The sequence below is a fragment of the Geospiza fortis genome, unplaced genomic scaffold (genome assembly GCF_000277835.1).
Source record: "Geospiza fortis unplaced genomic scaffold, GeoFor_1.0 scaffold114, whole genome shotgun sequence".
Classification (NCBI taxonomy): Eukaryota; Metazoa; Chordata; class Aves; order Passeriformes; family Thraupidae; genus Geospiza; species Geospiza fortis.
The window spans coordinates 1,497,904-1,507,616 of record NW_005054383.1 but is presented as its reverse complement, the minus strand read 5'-3'; the positions used below and the strand labels follow the sequence as shown (position 1 = coordinate 1,507,616).

At 51.0% G+C, this 9,713-nt stretch overlaps 1 protein-coding gene across 1 annotated transcript in view; it reads left to right on the top strand.

Annotated features, from left to right (window-relative positions):
• UBN1 (ubinuclein 1) overlaps nt 1–9,713 on the top strand; it is a 27,977-nt gene that overhangs the window by 10,183 nt on the left and 8,081 nt on the right. The window contains 7 exon segments of the mRNA XM_031060481.1: nt 1,876–2,005; nt 3,272–3,390; nt 3,873–3,995; nt 4,835–4,978; nt 7,767–7,817; nt 8,888–8,930; nt 9,236–9,713. The exon segment at nt 9,236–9,713 is cut by the window's right edge and continues 42 nt beyond it. Of these exon segments, the coding sequence (XP_030916341.1) occupies nt 1,876–2,005; nt 3,272–3,390; nt 3,873–3,995; nt 4,835–4,978; nt 7,767–7,817; nt 8,888–8,930; nt 9,236–9,713 (1,088 nt within the window).

Sequence of the window (9,713 nt, the reverse complement as noted above, 5' to 3'; positions counted from 1 at the left end):
GCTCAGGCAGCTGCTGACAATGGCTTCATTCTTCTGCCAGAGCCTGGAGAGGGCTGATGAATGCACAGGGTTTTGTGATCAGTGCAATAATACTGACACCCAGGCTTTAATTTCATTAAGGTTTATCCAGGCACTTGCAGGGAACTGCCAAGGGGAGTTTGGGACTCTGCTTCCCTCTCATTTCCAGGGCTGATTATCACCTTCCAGCATTCCAGTGCTGGCTGCACAAACAGTTCTTGTCCGGTGGCAAACTGATCACTTCAGCCTCACTCAGAGGAGATTTAGACAGATTTGTACAATTTTGCTGCACAATTTGGATCAGGGAAACCCCAGACATGAATATAGATTGAAACAAGAACTTGGGGTGTTGGTGGGTGAGAGGCTGGACATGCTTCCCCCTCTGTGCACCCAGAAACCCCCCTGGGCTGAGCTGAAACTCCCCCAGCAGGGAAGGGGGGATTCTGCCCCTCTGCCCCTCGAGGTGAGACCCCACCTGCAGAGCTGCCCCAGCCCTGGGGCCAACAGCAGCAGCACCTGGAGCTGCTGGAGAGAGTCCAGGGGAGCCCATGGAGATGCCCCAAGGGCTGGAGCCCCTCTGGAGCCAGGCTGGCAGAGCTGGGGGGGCTCACCTGGAGAGGAGAAGGCTCCAGGGAGAGCTCGGCTCCCACTGCCAGAGGGCAGGGATGGATGGGATATTGGGAATTAGGAATTGTTCCCTGGGAGGGTGGGCAGGCCCTGGCACAGGGTGCCCAGAGCAGCTGGGGCTGCCCCTGCATCCCTGGCAGTGCCCAAGGCCAGGCTGGACAGGGCTTGGAGCACCTGGGACAGTGGGAGGTGCCCCTGGATATGGCAGGGGGTGGGATGGGATGAGCTTTAAGGTCTCTTCCAATTCAAAGCATTCTCTGACTTTGATGATGGTGATGATGAATCACTTGACATTTTTTACCCTTTCTGATACTGAGAGATGGCTTAAAAAGCCAGGCTCCTAATTTCTGTTTGTGTAGATGGATTTGACACATGCTGATCTCTCTCATCTACTCACTTGGAAGTTGAAACCCAAGGGATAAAGTTTGGTCTTGTGTTGTCCTGAATTCCACTGCCACAGCACCTGACAGAACCAGTGTGCACTTCCCATTTCATTGCCTGACCCTCCTGCCTGCAGCTGCCAGGGAGAGCAGATGAGACTGCAGACTGCCACCTGTTCCTTCTCCAGCTACGCCTGGAGCAGATTCAAAGCACAGCTTGGGATAAAACCTCTTGATTCTAGAATCCAGAGAACCTTCACACAGTTTACCTTGTCCTTCATCCCTCTGTCCTGTCCCAGCCTCCTGCTGTGGGCAGGTTTGCCCCCGAGCAGGCAGCACGGGCCGGATAGCTCAGTCTTTTATGGGGACAGAGTGTCTGAGACCCAAGCTGCTCTCAGCCACTGGCTACCTTTAGCAAGCATAAGGGATATCAGCTCTTTAGTGATTATCAGCTCTTTGTGAGTTCCAGAGAGAGAGAAGGCTGGGGTTCCACAGCGATGTCTTTACTGGGGGTCTGTGAAGGGTTCCAGCGATGGCTCTTCCAACCAGAATGGGCTAAAACAGCCCATTCTATAGGGTACTGGGGGATCCAAAATTGTCCAAGAGCAGGGGTTAAGGGAGAGTGACCTATGGGGTTACGAGAGATAAGCTGGGGTCCAAAAGGTGGAAGAGAGGGGCTTCTTTGCTATTTCACCGGGACATGGCATTTCCTGTCTTAAAGCCTCTGCTCTCCACGGGGCCCTAGCAAGCCCATGGCCTGCTACACTGTCCCTGCCTCCCAGTCCCCTCAGGGTGGCCCTGGTGGCTCAGGGCTGGCTGGCAGTCCTGCTAAGGCTGTGTTTGTCCCCAGCATCGAGCTGCAGACGCGGGAGCTCAGCAGCCAGGTGCGCTCGGGGGTCTACGCCCACCTGGCCGCCTTCTTCCCCTGCAGCAAGGACACGCTGCTGAAGAGAGCCCGCAGGCTGTACCTCTACGAGCAGGTGAGGAGGTGCCAGCAGGCCTGGGGGGTGGTGGCCCTGCTGGGCACAGCATGGCTGTTGCTGTCCCCAAGCCCTGTGTCCTCCATGGGGCACTGGCCCAGACCAGTGGCTGGGTGGGGGTTGGAGCTGGCTGGAGTTTGGTGTCCCAGCCATGGGAACATTTTGGGGTGTTCTGTGGGGCAGCATCTCTCTGGCCACAGAGAGAAACAGACAGCTTTCCTCTCCAAGTGTCTGTGGTTGAGATGACCCTGAGGTGTTAGAAAGTCTCTTTCTCGCAGCCTCAAGATCGAAGAAGAAGTCGGGATTCTTTGGCTCTGGTTTTCAAGGCTGTTTATTCTCTGTTATCTATCATTCTATCTAACATTCTTTTATTGTTTTCTGTCTATTTATTTGTTATTCTATTTATTTGTTATTCTATTTATTTGTTATCTAACGTTCTTTTCCTGACCTACTGAGGTCTAGCAGGTCAGGTTGTGGCACACTGACTGCCTTCAGGGCAGTGTTATCTTTTTATACTAAAAACTACCTGTACTTTATTTACAATAATTTTCCAATACCTCTCACCTGTGTTAGACAGTGTGTTTCTACTCTAAACCAATCCAAAAGTGCCAGCATCACCCAGAAGATGGAGGCTAAGAAGAACAAAGAAGAAGGACAAAGCACACCCAAATCCTCCATCTTGGCTTCTGAACCCTCATTCTAAAAACCTCAAGATTTTACTTTTTCACTCTGTCACAAACTATCATTCTACTCAAACTCTTGTGGCTTTTTAATCATCACATAAAAATGGGCTTGTAAATCCTCACATAAAGTTGGTAATTTTCTCCATGGGTTAAAAGCAAAGCCACAGGTGTCTTGGGCTCTGTGCCGAGGTCTCTGAGCCCCTCCCAGGGGCTCGAGCCATCCAGGGCAGCCAGAGGGATGTCCTGGCTCCTGACACGTTCCCAGGCATTGTTCTGGGAAAAACCTGTGAGAAGATCAGAGAAAAGAATGAGAAACAATTCTTATCTTCACTTGCTGCACCTGCTGTTGTGAACATGTGGCATGTGTTGTGGAAATTTGTTTACCAAAGGGTGATTTCTTAATTAACTAACAGTGACAATGTTTTAATTAAAGAACTAATCAATTCCACCTGTAGTGAACTAAGGTACAAAAGTATAGGTTTCTTAATACAGATTATTGCTGAGCCTTCTGTAAATACAGGGAGTCTGTGTGAGTTACCAGCCAGTCCTGGCTGTTGTGCTGACAGCTCTGTGCTCGCTTCAGGGTGGGCGCCTGAAGGAGCCTCTGCAGAAGCTGAAGGAAGCCATTGGAAGGGCCATGCCAGAGCAGGTGGCCAAGTACCAGGAGGAATGCCAAGCCCATACTCAGGCCAAGTTTGCCAAGTAAGCTCCTCATTTGCTCATTCCCCCTCTGTGGCTTTTCCCAGCAGGCTCCCTGTGGCCTGGAGGCTGCTCTCCTGAAGTTTGCCACCTCTTTTTGTTCCGTGGGTTACATTTGCTGATGGGCATTGATGGGCCTGACTAAGCTGTGTGTGTTCTTTGTGCTGTCTGTGGCCATGCCAGCTACAGCAGCACTGATGGGACAGAGCTTGGCTGAAGGGTTTTGCATGTGCAGGTGTGTCCTTAGGAACATGGCAGCCTGGGAACAGTCAGGCTGGATTAGTCCCATCATCTCTATTACAAAATATTGGGAGATTTCTTAACCTTCAGCCCATAGCTCAGCTTGCACCCTAAGCCAGAGATTGCTGATACTGAGGCCTCTGTCCAGTGCTGTTCAGAGATACTTAATCTGCAGTGTTAAGTACATTAAGTATCTACTTGAACCTGCAGGATGATCACTTCCACATTTTCTGTCTTCATTTTAGGATGCTGGAAGAGGAAAAAGACAAAGAACAGCGAGTTTGTTCTGATGATGATGAGGATGAAGAAAAGGGAGGGAAGCGTGTCGCGGGCCCGCGGAAGAAATTCCAGTGGAATGATGAAATCAGGTTTGAATAACTCAGATATTAAGCAAATTCATGACCTGTCTTACTCTTTGCAGTTGGCAGTGAAGCATTTTGGAGTCTGGATTTTGTTACAAAGCAGTGCTGATCACCTGTAGGAGCAGTCAGCTCGGAGGTTCGTGGCACGTGGTGTTGTTGTGGAAGCCATTTCTGCATTTATTGCATCTCACCCTGAAGCTGATTTCAGGCCCAGACTGACCCTGAGAGAAGTGCTGAGAGCCTCTGTGCAGAGTCCAAAAGAGAGAGTCAGATCTTTGGGAACAGAAGGGATTCAGCTGAATTGCTGGCATCCTACAGCCCAGACTCTAGACATGCCCAGGTTCTGGTTCTGGAAGCAGTTGAAGCTGTTGGGTTCTGCTGCCCCTGGCACTTGGGGCTGACAGAGAAAGGAGTGCTGAGAACAGGGGAGAGTGACAAAGGGTTAAAGGAAAATCAGTCCTGCTGTCTTTTTCTTCTTTTTGTGGAACAAATCAATTAGTGCTGCTGATCCATGTAGGACATAGCCAGCTGTGCTTCCTGCCTTCTCCCTGCAGAGAGGTTCAGTTCTGTGGTTGTTACTGCTGCCTGTGGCTCTGGCACTGGCTTGCTGCCTCAGCTGCTTCAAGAGATTACACTGGGAAGGGGTAACAAGACTTTTCTCCCTGTGCACACACAGAGCAAGGACTTTGCCTTTCCCTTCTCCTTTCCTGAGGAGGCAGTGCAGGGTTGTGTTAGCAAGAACCAGGTGTGTCTTGGTGAATTTATCCAGCCTGGATAAAGAGAATGATCTCCAAGTGGGAAAGGTCAATCTGCATAACTGTATGTGAAATCTTCCTGTTCCTCAGGGAGCTGCTTTGCCACTTGGTGAAGATTAAATTGGATGGTTATGACCTTGACAAGAATAAGGCTCAGTCTCTAGAGGATTATGTGAAGACCTTCCTAGAAGGAGAGGTGAAGCCCCTTTGGCCAAAAGGCTGGATGCAGGCCAGGTGAGCAAGAACCAAGGGATTCCTTGTCCCAAGGGACCTGGGAAGGTCATTAGTCCTGCCCTTGCTCAGGGAATGGCTGGCTTCAGAGTTAGATCAGAGTGCCCAGGGCTTTGGCATGTGGAATTTTGGAAATTCCCAAGGATGGAGATTACCACAGCATCTCTGGGCTCCTGTTCTGGTACTTGATCACTCTTCATGAGATCTTTTCTCTTTATTCCCTTCAAGAATTCCCCTTGCTGCACTGAACTGAATATTCCCTGCTTTTGTTTTTTACTGTGCACCTTTGAGAAAGCTCTGGCTCCATCCTGTTCCTGTCCCCACCACTCTTTAGGTAGTGGAAAACTGCCATTAGACTCCTCCTGGGGTTTCTCTTTTTCCAGGCTGAGCAAACCCATTTCCCTCCACCTCTCCTTGGCTGTTGTGTGTCCCTGTTCCTTGGGATGTTTCCATTTTGCTGGCATCTCTCTTGGATTGTGGGGACCCTGAAACTGGATCTGTGTCCAGATGTGTCCTCCCAGGTGCTGAGCAGGGGATGGTTTGCTCTCAGGACACCTCTGCAGCAGTGGCTTCCCTTCCCTTGCCCCCCAGGAGCCCCAGGTCCTTTCCTGCAGGGCTGCTGCCCAGGCTTGTTCCATCCCAGCTGCAGGACTTGGTGCTGGATCTCACTGAGCTTCACAAGGTTTGTGTTGGTCCCTTTCTCCAGCCTGGGAAGGGCCCTGTGAATGGCAGCCCTGCCCTCCACCATATTCTCCCCCCTGCCTCTGTCCCTTTTCACCTCCCAAACGCCTGAGTGCAGCCAGGGCTGAGCAGCCTTGGTGCCATGGTGATGTCACACAGGTGCCACTGGCAGTAGAACTGGCTCTGAGATCAGGCCCATGGGCCAATCTCTGCTTTCTTGTCTCTGTATCACAAAAGATCCCTTTGTAATCACAAAGGATACATTTTTCAGACACTTAAAGAAGTCTTCTCTGGAGTATTCTCAAAACAAGGCAAAGTAGAAAAGTTTTAGGGGCTTATTGGAGTCAGTAGAATCTGGTGTGGTTGCTGTACCCTCACTGCTGTTTTCTGCTCTTTCCCACTCTCCATCATCCCTGCCCTCGAGCTGGCAGTGGCAGAGAGCCACACAAATGGCACAGTCCCTCTGCTGGGACTGTCATCACCTTCTGGCCTGCTTTGTTTTGCTCAGTACTTTCAAGAAAGGACAACTCTGCAGTCTTACTTTGGAATCTTTAAGGTTCCTTCCAACCCAAGCTGTTCCATGTTCTTTCTCTTTGCATTTCACCAGCTGGGCAGTGCTGACTTCTCTGCTGAATTCTCTGCTGAGTTTGCTTTCTGGGTGTTGGGGGATAAAGGAAGATGTAGGTAGCAGCTCCTGAGAGCAGTAAGAATGAGTGGCACATCAGAGATGCGCTTGGAGAAGTCCATGAAGGCTGTTTGGTGCAGTTGCATGTGCACAGGAAGCTCAGTGCTCAGCATGCTTGTAGTGTGGTGGTGCAGGAGCTGAAAGGTGGCATGGGGAGGTGGGGGAAGATTCCTGCTTAGTTAATGAGGATATACCCAGCCTGAGGGTCTCAGCTTGCCAAGTTTTAAAAACTTTTCTTTGAATAAATGGAAGTTCAAAACTTCAACTCCACGTTTGATGGTGCAACTGTTGTTGGGCATTCAGGTGTTCACACAGGACTCAGTGTAGCAGACACTTCCAGTGGAATTAAGTACAGTAAGTAATACCTCAGTAAAAGTGGATTTCCTAGTTGCTTTCCAGTGGCTGAAGGACAATGGTTTCTCCTGCTGGGACTTGGAGTTGGACTTGATCTTTCTGGGTCCCATCCAACTCAATATATTCTCTGACTTGGTGGTTTAAAGACAGAGGGTAGAGTGAAAGTCACAGGGAGGGATAGGTGGCTCTAGAAAAACTGTAACAATTTCATGGATAAGTCAGCTTGATTCACTGTCATCGTGGTCTCAGAAGTTCATCTGTAAGAGGAACTTGAAGGTGGACAGAGCAGCAATTTCATGGATGAGTTAGAGAGGCCCTGCCATGAGTCTGTTTCCTCCATGAACACTAAGAGATGATTAACAGAATGTTAAGGTGACATAAGCTTGCTTTTTAAGAGAAAAAATAAGACAAAAGTCTGTTAGTACCAGCCAGGAATCACATTCTGTGTGCCAGTACTGAAGGAATGTTTGTAGCTCCTCCCTGGCATGTAGGAGGGCAGCTGAATGGCAGCTGGTTTGGGTCAGAGAGAGTTTGGGGGAGACTCTGCTTTACTCTCAGTAGTGCAGGCTTTGGATGAAGTTCAGTCTATTGCTGTGCTCAGTCAGTCCTTCCAGAAAGGGTTGTGATGTACAGAGTCACCTCAGCTCCAGGCTGAGGCACAAAGGCAGCACAGACCCTTCTCTCCTTCATTGCTGGCTGAGAGGCACGGGAAGGGAACTTCCTCCCTGGAGGCTGAAGAGCTCTTGGATGATCTCTGGCAGCAGGAAGGCCCTGAGTGATGATCCTGCCTCTCCAGCTGGCTTTTTAAGCTGGCAGAGCTTTTTCCTTAGGCACTGTCCAACCACTGCCTCAATGGCCTTTGCAGTGCCTACAAGCATTGCTCCCCAGAGGGAGAACTGTGTGGGGCAGCTCAGGATGATCTTCTGGCAAAGGGCTGAATATTTGTTTGCTCTCTGTGGTTTCAGTTTCAGCAAGTCCCCTGCTGTGCTGTGCAGCTCTGTCTCCAGTGATCCCAGCTGCTCTACTGGGTCTTGCTGGATATCACTTCTCATTGCTCTCTTCCCTTCTTAGGACACTGTTTAAGGAGAGCAGGCGTGTACACGGACACCTCACATCAGTCCTGTGAGTATCACAGCCTTCCTCTGGAGTGAAAACTGCTCATCTCCATTCCCTGGGGCCTGGGGGGATCCTGCAGGAGCACCTCAGCTTGCTTGGCTCCCCCCTCATAGATCAGTGCTGCTTCCTTTGGGGAGGTCTAGGGAGAGCAGCTGCTTGTGTGTGACATCTCCCAACACTCTCCTCAGGTGCTTTAGCCTTCAGCAAGTTCAACAATAACAACTTTAAAGCCAGGTTGCTTCTGGGTCAGCAGCCTGGAGTCAGGCCTCTGTGCTGGGCCTGGGAGGCTCAGGGAGGTCAGGTGGAGTGTGATTTCTGCAGCCTGTTCAGTTGGTCCTTGCTGGGTTCTGTATTCCCTCTTTCTTGTTGCCTGGTTCAAGGAGGGGCACCATGAGCTCAGACTGGTGAAGGTGGGTGCAGCAGGCTCACCAAGAGCCATCAGAATCCACCTGGGCAGGGGCTTTAGTCCAAAGGGTCTCGTGGATCTTGCTGGTGGTTGATAACAGATGAGGACATGGATTTAGGCTGGTGTCAGCTTGGCAGACAGTTCTTGGCACTGGTGAGTGAGGGGAAGTGGAATAGGCTGTAGAGTCATCCTTCCCTCAGCCACACACCCAGCAACTCAGGGATGTCTTGTACCAGAGATTGCATCTGACCAAATATATTCTCTGGGAGTTTGGCAGACGCTTTTACATCTTTGGCTTCTTCTGGGAACCCAAAAGGGTGTAACTTCTGCAGAGCAGTCTCTGTGCCAGTTTCTCTCTGGGCCTTGCTGTAGGAGGGCAGCAGTGGGGTCCTGCAGCTGGTGCAGATGTGTGTGTGTGGGTGTTTCAGTGCTCTGCTGCCGTTCCAAGGCTCTGTTGCACTCCCTGATCCACTCCCTGGTGGGAGTTGGGGCTTCCAAGAGCAGCAACCAAATGTCATGTGCTTTTGAATCCTAGCAACCTGAGATGCTGCCTCTGTTCCTTGCAAGGACTCGGTGGATCATCACCAGCAGGGCCCAGGAGTGCTCCCTGGCTGGCTCCTTCCCTGGGGGCAGTCACTCAGCCATGTTTCTCTTGTCTTCCTCCAAACAGGGTGAAGAAGAAAGTTATAGCTCCTACCAAGGTGAAAGTGAAGGTGAGTTCTGTTTTCTCGTTCTCATGGTTGGTATGTGCCAAATGTCAAGTGACTGCCACCCTGAACCCTGTGTTTGAGCTTTGTATCAGCTCCTGTGAAATGGCTCTGCTCAGTATTTGACTTGGAAAAAACAACTGGAACAGCAGCTAGAATTGATGGCAGTGGCAGCTGGAGGGGAAGTGGGGGCTCATAGGCGCAGAATATGTGTGTCCTGCCTTTTATCCCCCGATTGTGAACCCTCCCTCCCCTTCTCAGCAGTAAACTCTGTCTCTCTTCTGACTGTGCCTTCTGCTGTGATGTTCCAGGACTCTTCCTGCAAGCCAGACAAGAAGCTGTCGGTGTCTGTCCCTTCCCTGCACTCGAGCAGCACCTTGGCCATGTCCTCAGAGCCCCAGGGAGGAGCCCTGGGCATCAGTGCCCAAACCAGGGAGCTCTTGTCCCTTGGGACAGCCCAAGCTGCCAGCAGCACTGCCACTCCTGCCACCTTCAAGGATGACTCCTTGGATGAGGACTTGATTCACAACCCCACCTCCTCCCTGGAAGCCGTGTCCAAGGAACTGGCTGTGCTGAACAGCAGGGCAGCAGGGAGCCCTGACTTTACTCTTCCTGCAGCTCCAAAAGCTCCACCAGAGAAGATCCCAGCTCTTGCATCCTCAGAGGAGAAGAGGACATTTCCAAAGCCCAACCCTTCCCCTTCATCATCCTCTGGTTCCCTCCAGTCTCCTCTAAACTTCCTAGCTGAGCAGGCCCTGGCATTGGGCCAGTCTTCTCAAGACAAGAAGA